At 47.5% G+C, this 15514-nt stretch overlaps 1 protein-coding gene and 1 long non-coding RNA gene across 3 annotated transcripts in view; one reads left to right on the top strand and one right to left on the bottom strand.

Annotated features, from left to right (window-relative positions):
* Positions 1-15514, top strand: part of Cpn1 (carboxypeptidase N subunit 1) — a 25089-nt gene extending 9575 nt beyond the window's left edge. Inside the window, exons 5-9 of the mRNA XM_034510880.2 lie at positions 4-115; positions 5206-5345; positions 7516-7615; positions 11378-11496; positions 14732-15514. Of these exons, the coding sequence (XP_034366771.1) occupies positions 4-115; positions 5206-5345; positions 7516-7615; positions 11378-11496; positions 14732-14875 (615 nt within the window). The 3' untranslated portion in view covers positions 14876-15514. The remainder of the gene's footprint in view (positions 1-3; positions 116-5205; positions 5346-7515; positions 7616-11377; positions 11497-14731) is intronic.
* LOC143437105 (uncharacterized) lies at positions 5208-9412 on the bottom strand. 2 transcript variants are annotated; one of them, XR_013106776.1, is made up of 3 exons: positions 9187-9412; positions 8363-8845; positions 5208-8117 (listed from the first exon to the last, which is right to left on the bottom strand). It is a non-coding gene; the product is annotated as an uncharacterized LOC143437105 (long non-coding RNA). The 2 variants fall into 2 exon arrangements; XR_013106775.1 differs by having other exon boundaries at positions 5208-8845.

Here is a 15514-nt window from a genome sequence, read left to right as displayed (position 1 = left end):
TAGCTGGCCAAGGTCTACTCCTATGCCCACGGATGGATGCACCAAGGTTGGAACTGTGGGGACTACTTTCCAGACGGCATCACTAACGGGGCGTCCTGGTATTCTCTCAGCAAGGGTGAGCAGTCTTGGGAATGGCCTGGCTGAGGGGGAGACTGCTTCTCAGGGACACAATGGGGAATACTCCAGAATTTTGCACTTGGGTTGGGGATTAGAGAAAGAGAGCTTCCAAGCTGTCATTTTATAGCCTGTTCGTGATCCTGAAAGACCAGGGAGGGCGTAGGATGTGGTTTTATAAAACCTGTGTTTTATGCCCTAATCTGCTGGAGCATAGGAGAAAAATAATGAGGCCCAGCGAAGGGTGTGGCCTCTGAGATTAAATTGGCTAGAGAGTCATCTTGCGGGTGTACCAGCTGTATGGCTTCAGGCTGATTGCATATCCTCCCTGTGCTCCGACTTCCCCATCTCTAACTAAGCCTAATAACACACTCGCCTCGTAATTTTGACACTTTAAGTAAAGCAGTTAGGAACACCTGGCTTCTAAATGCTGTTTTCTAAAGCAGCACAGAGGTGGGCTTCAGGCAACAACACGTGAGCAGAGGGGCGGGTCCCTGATGGCTCTATGTCCTGACTGCCAACTTCCCACAGCAGGGCGTGCCATGGGCATTGGCCATTCAGAATTAAAGCTTGGGGAGCTCTAGCAGTGGGTGAACCCCGCCCTGTTACGCACTCACGCACGTACCCACGCACTCACGCACCTATGCACGCTATCTTGCCTGGGATAGGCTCGGGCCACACGTCTGCGGTGAACCTCTTGCTGTAAGGGGAGAGAAGAGGCTAGAGCACGGAGCTGGGCTCTTTCAGGCACTGTTCATGGCTATCTTCTTTCACGTCTGTGCCATCCGTATTGATGAGGCTGAGTTGATGTTTGGTCCTGGGGAGAGTGGAGAGGAGAGAAGCCAAGGAGTCATTGTGTACTGAGAAGTTAGGCTTGTGCTCCAAACCTACTTGAACACAGGAGAAAATTCCGGTAGATTTTCATTCCTTTACCTTTGTGCTAGGAAGCCAACTCCTCATCCTCTGGAATGGCAGCATCAGATAGGCCTTTTCAAATCATGCTTGTTTGGTTTTTTTTTCTCTTCCTCTCTTCCTCCCCTCCTCCCTCTCTCCCTCCCTCCCTCCCTCCATCCCTGTCCTCTGAGAATGCATGGCCCATGTCCCCGCAGAGAATCTCCACCCTAAACCAAACTGGCACAACCTCAAGATTAACAACAATTAATTAGGTCAATCACAGTGATTGTCTCAGCAATGTGGTCTCTGACCACAGTATCCTGGGAGTTGTTAGACATAGAAACTTGGGGCCCTTGCCCTGTGCCCTGTGCTTCCTGAGTCAAAAACTCCACAAGTACCACCCAGTGATCTGTGTTTAGCTGGATGCTCCAGCCTTTTAGGGGCCTTTAGTGCATGGGAGGAAACCAGTTGTCCAGTTATGGTTGCTGGTCTCTGGAGTAGTCAGGGCTCTCTAAAAGAATAGAGCCCATAGAATGAATATGTGTTAAAAGGGAACTTATTAGAATCACTTAAAGGATAGTCTGGGTAGTCCAACAGTGGCTATCTTCACACTTAAGACATGGAGGACCTGGCATCTCCTCCTCAGCCCACAAACCTGGTTTGCTCCGCACTTCCAGTCTGGTGCTGAAGGCAGTTTTGGTCCATGTTGTAAGACCAGAGAAGCTGGGTTCTAGTGTCAGGGGTCTCCAGCAGCGGTGGTGACAGTGGCAGCAAGAGAGTAGGTGAACTCAAGAGCAAAGTAGATGAACACGCCCGCAAGACACAAAGGCAAGCAGGCAACATGCAACAATTTTCCTTGAACCTCCTTTTATCTGGGTTTCTGCCAGAGGATGTTGCCTCCATTTAGGGTGGGCTTTTCCACATTGGATGACTGAGAGTCCCCGTAGATGTGCCTAGCAGCCTGTCTCTTTGTTGAGTCCAGGTCCAGTTGAACTCTCAACCAAGATTAACCAGCAGTCTCCAACTTTCTCCATTCTTTCTAAGTTTATGTGTGTGCTGTGTTTTTGCCTGCATGTTTGCACCCTTAAGAGACTGGTGCCCAAGGAGGCCAGAAGAGGGCATCAGATTCCCTAGAACTGGAGTAACAGAAGGCTGAGAGCCACCATATGGGTGTTGGAATCTAACCTGAGTCCTCTGGAGGAGCAGTCAGTGCTTTTAACTGTTGAGCCATCTCTCCAGCCCCCTGCATAATGTGTTGTTGTTATTGTTTTGGTTGTTGTTTGTTGTTTTTTGAGACAGAGATTCTCTGTGTATTCTTGGCTATCCTATAACTCTCTCTATAGTCCACCCTCGAACTTATAGAGATCTACCTGCCTTTGCCTCCCAAGTGCTGGGATTAAAGGCTTGGGCCACCACTGCCTGGCTTCCTTTGTTTTTCTTATGGTAAGATATCTCTGCTGCCCAATCTGATCCTGAACCCTTGGGCTCAATGGATTCTCTTACCTCAGCAACTGGGTCTACAGGAACATTCTGTCCAGCTCCATCTTAACCCTCACAACATTATTTATTTAGTGTGTGCGTACGTACACAGTACATGAGGTTTTCAGTGACTAATATGTGTTCCTTTTTCCTGTTCGGTCTTTTGAGACAGGGTCTCACTCTTTGTGTAGCCCTAGCTGACCTAGCATTCACTCTATAGACCTGGCTAACCTTGAACTCATATCATGCCTCCAGTCTTTGGTTCTAAAGGATAGATGTTCCAGGCATGCACCACCACAGCAAGCTTCCCAGTCACACTCTTAACATTGTGTGGCTGGCACCACCCATCTCCAGAGTCTGAGCATCAGGCCCCAGTGCTCGTGCTGTCGCTATGCTCTTCACCAGTCTGGGTATTTCATAATACTGAAATCATGCAGAATTTGTCTTTTGACTCTGGGCTGGTTTATCGCACTTAATGTGGTGTTCTCATGGCTCATCAAGGTTTTGTGTGTGTGTATATGTATGGTACACACACATATATGGGTGTATCATAATTTTTTTCATTTTTATTTATTTAATGTATGAGTGCTCTGTTGCATATACATCTGCCTGCCTGAAGAGGGCATCAAATCCCATTACAGATGGTTGTGAGCCACCATGTGGTTGCTGGGAATTGAACTCATGATCTCTGGAAGAGCAGTCAGTGCTCTTAGCTGCTGAGCCATCTCACCAGCCCTTATCATTATAATCTTATCAACAGTGCATAGGTTCCGGTTTCTCTACACCTTTATCTTACTATGTAGACTAGTCTAACCTTGAACCCATAGAGAGCCTCCTGCCTCTGCCTCTCAGGTGCTGTGCTTAAAGGGATATACCACCATGCTGGACACTTATTTTTTTATACGGAGTCTTGCTCTGTAGCTCAGGCTGACCTGAAACTTGAGTCCTGTTTCATTCTCCGGCCTCCTGAGGGCTGGGAATCACAGCTGTGAACCACCATGGACATCTTTGTGTGTAATATTACACATGGAACTAACTTTATTTTTATTTAGTTTTTGTGTGTGGGATACAAGTTTTACTAGCACCATTTGGTAAACAATTTCTCACCCTTATCAAAAATTATTTGAGTATATATACAAGAGTTTCTGGGCTCTGCCTTCTAGCTTATGGCCTAACTCTGTCTTTACAGCAGTATGTATTATTTTGATTAGTGAACCTTTGATATCAGAAGCGAAGTCTCCAGCTTTGTCCCCCCCCCCCCCCCAGCCCCCAGGGTTATTGTCCCTTTGTGATGGGTCCTTTGTGATTTCATATCATTTTAAGATTTATATGTCTAATAATTCCATGTGAGAAAGATACAGGCAGCCATGCTGATTAAGCCAATTAAGAGAATAAAAATCCTTTAATTTGGGCTGGCAACCAAGAGCCAGCTCACATCTCAAAGTCTCTTGGTTCCAGAGCTCAGGGTACGACATTTTTTTGATCATGAGCCTAGTCTTTAACAGCTGAGCCATCTCTCCAGGCCAGATATGGCATTTTAAAAGACAAAAACCACAGACAGAGGCAGGCAGATTTATGTGAGTTTGAGGCCAGCCTTGTCAACAGAGTAAGATCCAGACAGACAGGGCTACATTGTTGCATCAATGTTAGATGAAGGTCAGAGTAAACTTACAACATCTGCTTTTTGAAATAACATAGTAGTTATTTCAGATATAACAACAGGTATTTGCAGTAGAGGACTGAGAAACATTTGAGCAGACCAAATTAGGTTTGGACAAGATGGTCTTATCTTAGCCACTTCATATGTAAATTTAAGAGACTATATACGCTATAAAAATAATCAGAAATGGCAGTGATTTGGTTGGTCACTTTATGTTGAATAGATGTCCTTGAATTGATGAATTTTAATATACATGAATGTACAACATAACTGTTATTCTAATAATCAGAAATATACTGAAACAATTGATTCAATTACATAATTGAATAACATGAATGTGCAGAAGCCAGTATATGGTAGGGAAAAACTAAAATACAGATGTCTACCACTTTTCCATAAGTCAGAGTTTCTGGGCCATTTTCAGATTATGGTTGTGTGCCTAGCAGTGAGACAAAGCAAACATCCATCTGCCTCTGAGGTCTGCGGAACATCAGAGTTCAAAGAGAAATGCCATTCCCCTGAAAGCAGCACATGTCTGCACTCAACTAAGGCAGACAGGAATAAGAGGTGCAAGAAAATCAGGGGTTGTAGAGGTGGCCAATGGGTAACAGCCCTTGTCACACAAGCATGACGACCCGAGTTCAAATTGCCATGAGTTCAAATTCACCTTGGCATTTGAGGAGAGAAGACAGGAGACTTATTATACTTGCTAGGTGTGAGCTTAACTCCAGGTTCAGGTGAAAGAGCCTCTCTCAAGGGAATAAGTCAGAGACTAACAGGGTGGGGCCCCAGATGCTTCCTTGAGCACACACACTTGAAGGGGGGATTAAATCACAAAATGGGAGAGACATAAAGGATTGGGATGACCATTGACTAGAGAGAAAGCACACAGCCTGAGACTCAGGAACAACTCTATGTAGAATAAAAGTTAGCAGATGTCAAGAGGTTGAAGAGAAGCTGATAAAGATATAGTGGAGAAATTGTGAGTGACGAGAAAGATGGGCTGTGGCGATGGCGGGTCCCTCGCCACAAAGACCAGCCGCTGTCTCTTTCCCTAGGAATGCAAGACTTCAATTATCTCCACACCAACTGCTTTGAGATCACGCTAGAGCTGAGTTGCAACAAGTTTCCCCGACAAGAGGAGCTGCAAAGAGAGTGGCTGGGTAACCGGGAAGCCTTAATCCAGTTCTTGGAACAGGTAAGATCTCGCTGTTTGAAAACTCTCCTGGTTGCAAGAGAGGAGCTTACAATGGCGGCTGGGGTTGTCATGGGCTCGGGCTGGGCTCGGGGCCGGCCCCAGCTCTGACTCCCCACAACCAGCACTTTACTCCTGGGATTGTTTTTCCTTCAATGTCCTGGAGCACAACTGTCTGTCCAAAACTTTACTATAAGCTGGGGACTCTGGGTAAACGAGCAAATATCCCTGTCTATATGAACTGACATTCTAACCAGAACAGACAGTAAACAAAATAAGGAAGAGAATTCTGTGACTCAGTAAACAGAGAAGTGCTGTGAAGAAAGTTCCCAGAGAAAGTGACTCTCAAACGGAGTCTGAGGAGCAGAGGGGCTCAGGTAAGCCAGGTGTCTAGAACAGGGGCGGGGGTCCTCCAGAATGGATTTAGTGGGAACAAGCCAAGCGCCACATCTGAGATCTGCTCAGCATCACCACACAGGGAGCTGTTGCCTCAAGTGTACTGCAGTACCTTCTGTCAGAAACAGGAAAGACGAGGCTTCGGAGGAGGCGGAGAAACTGGACTCCTTAAGCACCGAGAGCAGAAAGTGATGTTGCTTCTAAGCCAAGCAGTATGACAGAACTTCCGGAAAATTCAAAACCAGGCTGATGTTTAGCTCAGTGATAAAGCTCCTGCTTAGCATGTGAGAGACCCAAAGTTGGGTTTCCAGACCCACAAAAGTAACCACAATTAGAATGAAATTGTCATGTTATTTGGCACTCTTAAATCCCACAGAAGTAAAGACAGACAGACAGACAGACAGACAGAATGATTAAATCCCAAAGAAGTGAAGACAGGCAGACAGGAAGGGGGATTATTTAGCTTTCAAAACCAGGTAAGCTCTGGCACATACCTTAGCAAGGCTGGACCCTGAGGACTTATGCTAAGGGCAGTAAGCCAGTTACAGGGCAATAAGCCATGACTCTGTTTAGATAGGATTCCTACAGTCGCACAGACAGAATGCAGAGTGGGGCCTGGGAGAGCAAGAGATGGGGTAAAGAGTGGGAGAGATGGAGACTTTCAATTTAGGGAGAGCAGTTTCAGTGTCAGCAGATGAAGAGAGTTCTAGAAGTGAGTCACTATCCTACGCACACGTTCCAAAGTGCGTGACAAACTGGGTTGTACCATTCACAGTGTGAGTATTTTATCACAGTTTATTTTAAATTCAGTGCGTGTGTGTGCGTGTGTGACAACACGTGCATCCATGCCATGATGTGTGTGTGTGGAAATCAGAAAGCAACTTGTGGAAGGGAGTCTGTTCTCTCCTTCCACCATCTGGATCCTGAGATCAAACTTGGGTTGTCAGAATCAGCTGCAAATGCCTTTAACCACTGAGCCATCTCGATAGATCACAGTCTAAAGTAAGTTTCTTCCTTTTTTCCTTTCCTTCTTTCTTTCTTTTTTTCCTTAGGATTTATTTATTTATTTTATGTATGTGAATGCACTGAGTACACTGTCGCTGCCTTCAGACACACCAGAAGAGGGCATCTGATCCCATTACAGATGGATGTGAGCCACCATGTGGTTGCTGGGAATTGAACCTCTGGAAGAGCAGTCAGTGCTCTTAACAGCTGAGCCATCTCTCCAGCCCCTAAAGTTTCTTAATTAAAACAAAATTCCAAGGTTAGACCAGCAGGAGCTGGAGAGACGGCTTAGCAGTTGAGAGTACTGGCTCCTCTTTCAGAAGACCTGAGTTAGAGTCCCAGTAGCCTCATGGTGGCTCGCAAACACTCCTGGCATTAGTCCCGGGGACTCTGAGGCCCTCTGCTGGCCTCTCCCAGCACCAGGCATGCTCATGGTGCAAAGACACACATTCAGGCAAAATACTCCAATTCAGGCAAAATACTCCATACACTTGAGGCTGGGCTGCTAATGGGGACTGTGGCCTCACAAGCCCGGTCACATAGGAGCTTTGAGAAGAAAGGCAGCATGACGTGACTGAGTCACAGGGTCACTCTGTCTACTGAGGAGGGATTATGGGGCAGGAGGAGCAGTGAAGAGCTAGTTTACGGGGTGTCGTCACGGTGTTAATGAACATGGACTGTGAGGACCGGTGAGAAAGGAGCAAGGCCGGAGCCTCCCCCACTGTACCCCTGCCCTGTGACTCTGACGCTCAGTGGCCGCTCTCTCCTGCAGGTTCACCAGGGCATCAAGGGAATGGTACTTGATGAGAACTACAACAACCTCACAGGGGCTGTCATTTCCGTCACCGGCATCAACCACGATGTCACTTCAGGTAGGAAGGGAGTTTCTGCCCCTTCAGTAGAACTGGGGACCAGTTTGTAAGCCAGAAAGACCAGCCATCATGGACACGGAGAGGAGGGTGGGTGCCCCGAATGGGAGCAAAAAGCAAGCGCTGTGTCAAGCAGCTAAAATGTGGGTGAGGAAATTCTTCTACTTCTGGAGTGAGCAGGCTCGGAGAGCAGAGAGCAAGTAGGCTTGCAGCGAATGGAGCCTCTGGTCAGAGCCCAGGGGTCGCTGTGGAGACAGCCTGGTTGGGAGAGTGTCTGGGTTAGACACCATTAGTAACAGTGGAGTGGAAGAGGCCAAGAAGGACTATGATTCTCATGTTTATTCTCTCCTCTGGCTCTGGCATTTCCAACGTGTCCATTCAGGCAGAGCTAATAGATTCCTCCTCCAGGCTGGATCTGAGGCAAGGTGGATAATCTTGGAGCTACCTAGAACATGCTGGAAGGGCATGGGCTGGGTTTCTTCTGCTGTTGCTATGATAAAGTACTCTGAAACAAACAAACAAACCAGCTTAGGGGAAAAAGGGCTTATTGTGGCTCCTAGCTCCAGGGTCTAGACCATCATAGTTGGGGGGTTAGGGAGGCAGGAACTTGAAGCTTCTAGCAAACTCACGCCACAGTCAGGAGACAGAGCTATGAGTGTGTGCATGCTAGGCGCCTTTTCTTCACTTACGCAGACCAGGATCCCAGCTGAGAGTGGTCACCCAATAGTGCCCAATAGCAGGTGCTCTCACCTCAGCTAACACGGTCAGGACACCTCACAAGCATGCTCAGCTCCTCAGCCTCTCAGGCGTGCCCAGCTAGTCAGCCTCTCAGGCATGCCTGGCTTGTCTCCTCGATGACTGTCCCAGCTGAATCGATCACCTGCCAGTCTTAGGAGTTTCTCTGGCTTGATTTTTCATGGATGCCAGTAGCTACTCACCTCCCAAAACAACCTTGTTTGCTACCAAGCAGGCATCTCACAACTGACACTGTCTGTCCAGGCTGGAAGAAGTGTCTGCTTCATGTCCTTAGAGGTGGTCCCAGAGCCCTCAGAGACAGGCTTGTTTAAGGAAAAGGCAGAGTTTTAAAAGAGTTCTGTCACCTCAGTCTGGCAGGATGAGGACTCTTCCCACCCAGCAGCTGCACACAGGAGGGGTCAAACTTCAGCGCCATCCCCAAGAACACCGGCTGCTGGGCTTGGTTTTTCCTCGTTTAAGCAAGGGCAAGGAAGGTCTCTGAAATGTCAGAACCAGTAAGAGTGAATACCACAGTTAGGCCCCATTTTCAGGATCCATTAAGAGGATTAGACTCTAGTGACATTGACTGTGCTACTTAACGAAGCACCTGGCGTTGGTTACAGGCGGAGACAGCCAAAGCCCTCTTTGAGAAAACACCTAGAAATGGAGCTTTTGTAACACAATTGCTAATCACCCCTGAGCGAGAGCCCCCAATTAAGACAATAACAGTTTCTGGATATAACCTAAACTGTCCAATATGTACATAATAACACCCTGCATTGCTAAAGTATTTGAAAGTAAATTACAGGGCTGGGGCTGTAGCTTGGTAAAGCACTCACCTGCCTACCGTGCAGAAAGCTCTGGGCTCAATCCCAGCAGTGACTCAGCTCAGCGGGGTGGGTCATCCTATGATCCCAGCATTCGGGAGACTCAAGCTCATTCTTGGAATTTCTAAGACTGGCAAGTGGCTACATTATGAGGTTGAGACCAGACACATGAAATCCTGTCCAAAAAAAAAAGTAAGAAAGAACAAAAGAAAAAGAAAGGAAGGAAGGAGAGAGATAAATTTCAGACATTTAATAGTATCAGAAAAAAAAAAAAATGTCCTCACGACTACCAGTATCATTCTTTGTTTCTCACTATGTAGTGCTGGCTGGCCTGGAACTCACAATTCAGACCAGGCTGGCCTTGAACTCACAGAGATCGGAGCCTTAGCCTCAGAAGTGAATGTTGGTATTAAAGATGTGCACCGTCACACCTGGTTGCCAGTATCATTCCTTACTGAATTTATTTCTAGTACTCATTACTTTTTCATTAATTAATTTATTTTGGCATGGATCTCTATGGGCACACGTGAGCCACAGTGAGTGTGAGTTCCAGGAACCCAACCCAGACCCTCAGCTTCGTGGCAAGTGCCTTTACCCACTGAGCCAACCAGATTGTCTGTTTGTTTGTTTGTTTGTTTGTTTGTTCTCTGAGGTTGGGTCTGACTGAGACTGGCTTTGAACCCCTGACTCCCCTGGTGGGTCCAACATGCTCAACTTTTGCTTATCTATTTTTAAAGATTTTATTTACATTTTGGTCTGTGTGTATGGGTGTCTCACCTACATGTATGTAATTGTACCATGTACATGCAGTACCCAAGGAGGCCAGAAGGGGGCATCTGAACCCCTAGAACTGGAGTTACAGACAGTTGTGAGCCACCATGTGGGAGCTGGAAACCAAACCCAGGTCCTCTGCAAGAACAGCCAGTGCTCTTCATTGCTGAGCCATCTTTCTAGGCACCTTCACAACTGATTCTCAAGAGACGAAGGATCATTAACCAAACTTCTACAACCCTGCCCGAAAATAATAGGCTTCTTTTCATTTTTATTTTCTTTAACTTTCTTCTGAAGGTGATGGGAGAAATTGTTATCAGTAAGGGCTGGAAACGTGACTGTTGAGAGTGGGCTTACCTAGTCTGCGGGAAGCCCCGGGCTCAGTCCCAGCACCGTAGAAATCAGGCTTGAAATCCATATTATCCCAGAACTGGGGAGGTTAAGGCAGAAAGATGATACATTTGAGGCCACCTTCAGACAAAATAACTAGTTTGGGGCTGTATAAGACCCTGTCTTAAAAATATTCTCAGGCTGGCATGGTAGCACACCTTGTAATCCCAGCACTCAGAAGGCTGAGGTAGGAAAATCATGAATTTAAGGGTTTAAGCCAGCCTGCATCATGACTTTGGCACTAGCTTGGGTCTCAGAAGACCCTGTTGTCTCAAAAGAGGGAAGATGGGGATGGGGTGAGAAAAGTAAGAGTCTTAAGCCAGATGGTTAGTGATCATTCTGTCTGACTCTCCATGTGTAACACCCCTGGGTGGTGGGTGTCCAACCCGGATGCCAGGGTTGTTAGTATCGATTGTGCACTGAGTAGCTTTTCCAGGGTCTCAACTCAGCTCTTGAGCACCAATTCATCTGTACAATAGTTCATTTTCTTCCTTTGACAGCTGTTTATCGGATTTCTGAGTTCAAGGCCAGCCTGGTCTACAGAGTGAGTTCCAGGACAGCCAGGCTTACACAGAGAAACCCTGTCTTGAAAAACAAAACGGAACCAAAAGACAGCTGTTTATCAGAGCAGTTTCTACTTCTCTCTGGCATAATCTGCCTCCATGCCCTTGATATGAGGGTACTCATCTTTATTTCTTCAAGCGTTCTTTTCTTCTAAATGGCTTCTCAAATGTCAGCAGGCTCGCCGTTTCTCAGGCAAAATATTAACAGACATTTCCACCTTTTCTCTTACCTAGTGACTTTTTACTGGGCATGAGTCTGTATTAGACCTAGTATACAGAATGAACTGTAGTGTGAGGCACAGCACAGTGAAATCTTCCCAGGAGAGACTCCTCCTGAGGAACATTCTTCTGAATGGTTTAGCTGTCACACTGGGAGGGAAAAAAAAACAGGCTGGTGGTCAGCTCAAACTTTGATGGACAGGTTTGGTCTGAAGTATGTTTGAAGTCAGCTGACTGATTTACATCCTTCTGATGTTTAGGTGAACATGGGGATTATTTCCGGCTGCTGCTTCCGGGCACTTACTCTGTCACTGCCAAGGCACCGGGGTACGACCCCAAAACAGTGACTGTGACAGTGGGGCCTGCGGGACCAACACTGGTAAGTCTTAACCTGATCCGCAGATGTCATGCTTTGTCTTAAACGGCCCATTGCTAGGTTGTTCCCTCTCGACGTCTCCTGGCTCATCTCTTTGGCACTGCCTGTCTCTCTCACCCTGCTTCTTCCTCTGTAAATTGGTGCTAACACTTCGTCTTAGTCACGGTTTCTATTGCTGTGATTGAAACACCAGGACCAAAAAGCAAGTTGGGGAGAAAAAGGTTCATCATTGAAGGAAGTCAAGACGGGAACTAAACAGGGCAGGATCCTGGAGGCAGGAGCTGAAGCAGAAGCCATGGAGGGGTGCTGCTGACTGGCCTGCTCAGCCTGCTTTCTTATAGAACCCAGGACCACCAGCCCATGGATGGCACCACCCACCATGGGCTGGGCCCTCCCCTATCAATCACTAATGGAGAAAATGCCTCACAGCTGGAGCTCATGAAGGTATTTTCTCAACTGAGGCTCCTTCCTCTCTGCTAGCATATGTCAAGTTGACACACAAACCCAGCCAGTACACACTTCCTCCTCAAGGATTGCAAAGACAAAACACAGCTCCATAGAGGTTAGTAAGCCCTGGCAATTCCCCCAGACAGCACTGGTTGTTATTCAAGGCCATAAACTGGAACCACCACTAGGTGGCGCTCTGCAAGTCAACTGTACCCTGTAGTCTCAGGCTTACTTTCCCGTGGCTGCCACCAAGGACTAGCCACCCCCAGTCCACAAGTGTCCACAACGCTCCTTATAGACAGGGTGAGGAGCAAAGAGGAGCAAAGAAAAAATTGATTTACAGCCTGGAACTTTCACTTTAGATCATATTAGGTTAGAACCTCAGAGTCTAACGGGGCATGGATGTCAGCCCTCCAGGAACTCAATGTGTCTTTTTATATGCAGTACTCAGTAAGTTTTGAGTAGCTGTTGGGCGTCAGATACTGCAGGAGAACTTTCCAGAATTACCCATTTTAAACTTCACAACCACTCGTAGGTATCACACAATGAGTGGATGGTGGGAGTGCTGTTCACCACCTAATGTGTGTCAGGGACTCTCACCATGTTCTCAGCCTGTTCACAGAACCCTGTAAAGCCAAGGCACAAAGAGAGCTTTGGGTCTTTTAAAAATTCCTCGGAAACTTAGAGTCATCACCACCCCACCCCTATTCCTATCTCTGTCTGTCTGTCTGTCTGTCTATCTGTCCATCCGTGTGTGTGTGTGTGTGTGTGCGCGTGTGTGTGTGTGCGCGTGCGATATGTGAACATGTGTTGGGAGAATAGGGTGTAGACCTACCATGACGGAGGTCAAAGGACAATTTCAGTTGTCAATCCTTGCCTGCCACCTTATTTGAGGCAGTGTCTCTTTGCTGTCTGTTGCTGCACCCTGTGTGTGCTCTAGGCCTGCTGGTCTGAGAGCTGCCAGGGATTCTCCATCTCTGCCTCCAGTCTCCATGGAGGGTCACTGGGATGATAGAAACACCCTGTGGTGCCTTGCTTTAAGGGGTCTCGGGGCTCAAACTCAGGTCTTCGCACTTGTATGACAAGTGCTTTATGTGACCCACCGGGGGAGGAGAAGACACCCTTCCATTACGCAGAACCCAATTTTCCATCCAGCCACTCCTCTTTCTTCCCTGTCCCACCCTAAAATCGAAAGCTCAGCAGCAGCCTCGTATGTAAATAGCATACGATGGGCAAGCCCTCTACCGTGGGCAAGCCCGTTCCCTGGCAGAGGTAAACAGCTCCACGTCATATTGAGGTATGCCTATTTTGAAGTAGCTCACTCTCCCCCCGCCCCCCCCCCACACAACACTTCCTTTAAATAAACTAGCATAACCACTCATTGTGTCAAATATAACCCAGAGGCACAATCTGTCATTTGGATGTAGTATTCCAAGATAGTAACAGCTACCAGTCTGTTTATTGATTGCATGACCATCTACTTCCCTTCCGTGTTAATTTTAGAGCTGTTAGCTACTTGCTTGAGGGAAGAAAAGAGATGTTTACTAAAGGGGTTTGTTGCTGTCGTTACAATGAAGAGGATTAAAAGGTCTTCCAACTTTCTCTGCTTTCCCCACCTCCCTCGGATGTTGGGGTTTTTCTTTTTCCTCTTCCCTTTGCTCCTCCTCCTCTTGCCCATCCCGTCTCTTTGGTTCCTTTCCCAGGCTTAGGTGTTTACTAACTGGGAAGTAGGGAATGGTCTCCAGTTGGCTCTGACTCCCCTCCCTTTACAGAACATGGCAGAAAATCTGGCTATGGCTTTATATGGAAGAGGCAGCGAACTCAGCAGTGTGTTTTCAACTCCCCGTGCTTCCGTGGTTCCAGCTATTCCAGGGAGGGGTTGCCAGGGAAACCCCAGGGGACTTGGTGTCACTCCCTCCTCCTTGGCTGTTTATGATGGCTCCACACCCAGTGTGCCACGCCCAGTTCACAACATCTTTCCACTAGCATTCCCCTACTGGAGGAGAGTTGTGCACAGCCCTTGGAAGACCACACGGACACCCCTGAAATCTTGGGCTTTAAGAATTTAGGGGGATGTGATGGCACACACCTTTAATCCTAGCACTCTGGAGACAGAGGTAGGTGGATGTCTGTGAGTTCAAGGCCAGCCTGGTCTACAAAGCAACCTGGAAGTAGCCAGGGCTATGTAGTGAGACCCTGTCTCAGAAAAAGAAAAAATCGAACCAGACGGTCTCTGTCATCTCTGTTGCCATGCTGGGTGGCAGAAGGTCGAGAGACACCCATTGGCTTGTACGGTGACTCACAGCCAGCAGCAGGGGAAAAGATTAAGTTCATTTATTTACCCTTTCAATCAGCACACTTGCTCTAAGCACGGTGAAAGTAGAAATTCGATTGGAGATGTAAATAGAATTTTATGCTAATACATGTATTTAAAAAAAAAAAACCATACATGGACTGGAGAGATGACTCAGCAGATAAGAGCACCGACTGCTCTTCCAGTGGTCATGACTCAATTCCCAGCAACCATGTATGGTGGCTCACAACCATCTGTAATGGGATCAGATGTCTTTCCTGGTGTGCCTGAAGACAGTGTACTTATATACATACAATAAATACAATTTAAAAAATAAAACCATACATTTATCCATCTGCCCCCACACACTTCTTGTCACCAGTGATTAATTCTGTGCCACTGTTTTGGGAAACAATTGCCAAGTCTGCAGCACGATTAGAACGCAGGGCAATGGGGGAAAGTCCGAACAGGAGCTTAGCTTCTGCCTTGCCTTTGCAGGTTGACTTCCAACTCAAGCGAAGCGCGTCTCAGGTGTACCCGGTGCAGAGAGCTCCCAGCCGAGGACAGGGAGGCAGAGCAAAGCAGCCCCGGACATCCAGAAAGAAGGACGGGACAACGAAGCGGCATAGGGGCCCTGCATGAAGCCAGCACCCAGGGCCACACAGAGCGAGGCTGTCCCTGCTCTCAAACCCCACAGCCATATTTCTCTTTTACTATCTGGGACATATTTAGACACAGGCACATACGGAACAGTTCCGAGTGTTTCTGTCTGTCTCGGGATCAAGCATTCTTTAGGCCAGCATTAAAGGAGTCCGAGCCCCTTCCAGAAACTGGTGCCACTATGCGTACCTGCAGCAGGGTTCTGGAGACCTTCTTTCTGGGAGTCTGGTTTGGGTCACTGCATGCTGAGACTGGTTGTCCTGTCTGTCTCCAGAGTCTGCCATGGAGCTGGTGACATCTTGGTGCTGCAAGAAGCTGTCTAAATGACTGCAGTGCTGAGGCAATCCAGAATTGCCTGGGACTGTTTCTACAGTGGCCAGTGGTTTCTAGTAAGGAGAGGATGTGACTGGAAGGGCCCAGTTCCCCACACCTCACCTGTGAGCGCTGCCAACAATTTATACCTTTCCAAATGTTTTCTGGGTATGGAGGAGACATGGCACCCCTGTAGCCTGGCATGCACTAGGAACGTGTCCTGTAAGGGCAGTGTTTGGGCCTCTCAGAGTCCAGTTGAACCCACTGGTCCTAAAGGCATCTATTGAGCAAATTAGATGTTTCTGAATA

The sequence above is a fragment of the Arvicanthis niloticus genome, chromosome 1, assembly GCF_011762505.2.
Source record: "Arvicanthis niloticus isolate mArvNil1 chromosome 1, mArvNil1.pat.X, whole genome shotgun sequence".
Classification (NCBI taxonomy): domain Eukaryota; kingdom Metazoa; phylum Chordata; class Mammalia; order Rodentia; family Muridae; genus Arvicanthis; species Arvicanthis niloticus.
This window is presented reverse-complemented; position numbering and strand designations above follow the sequence as displayed.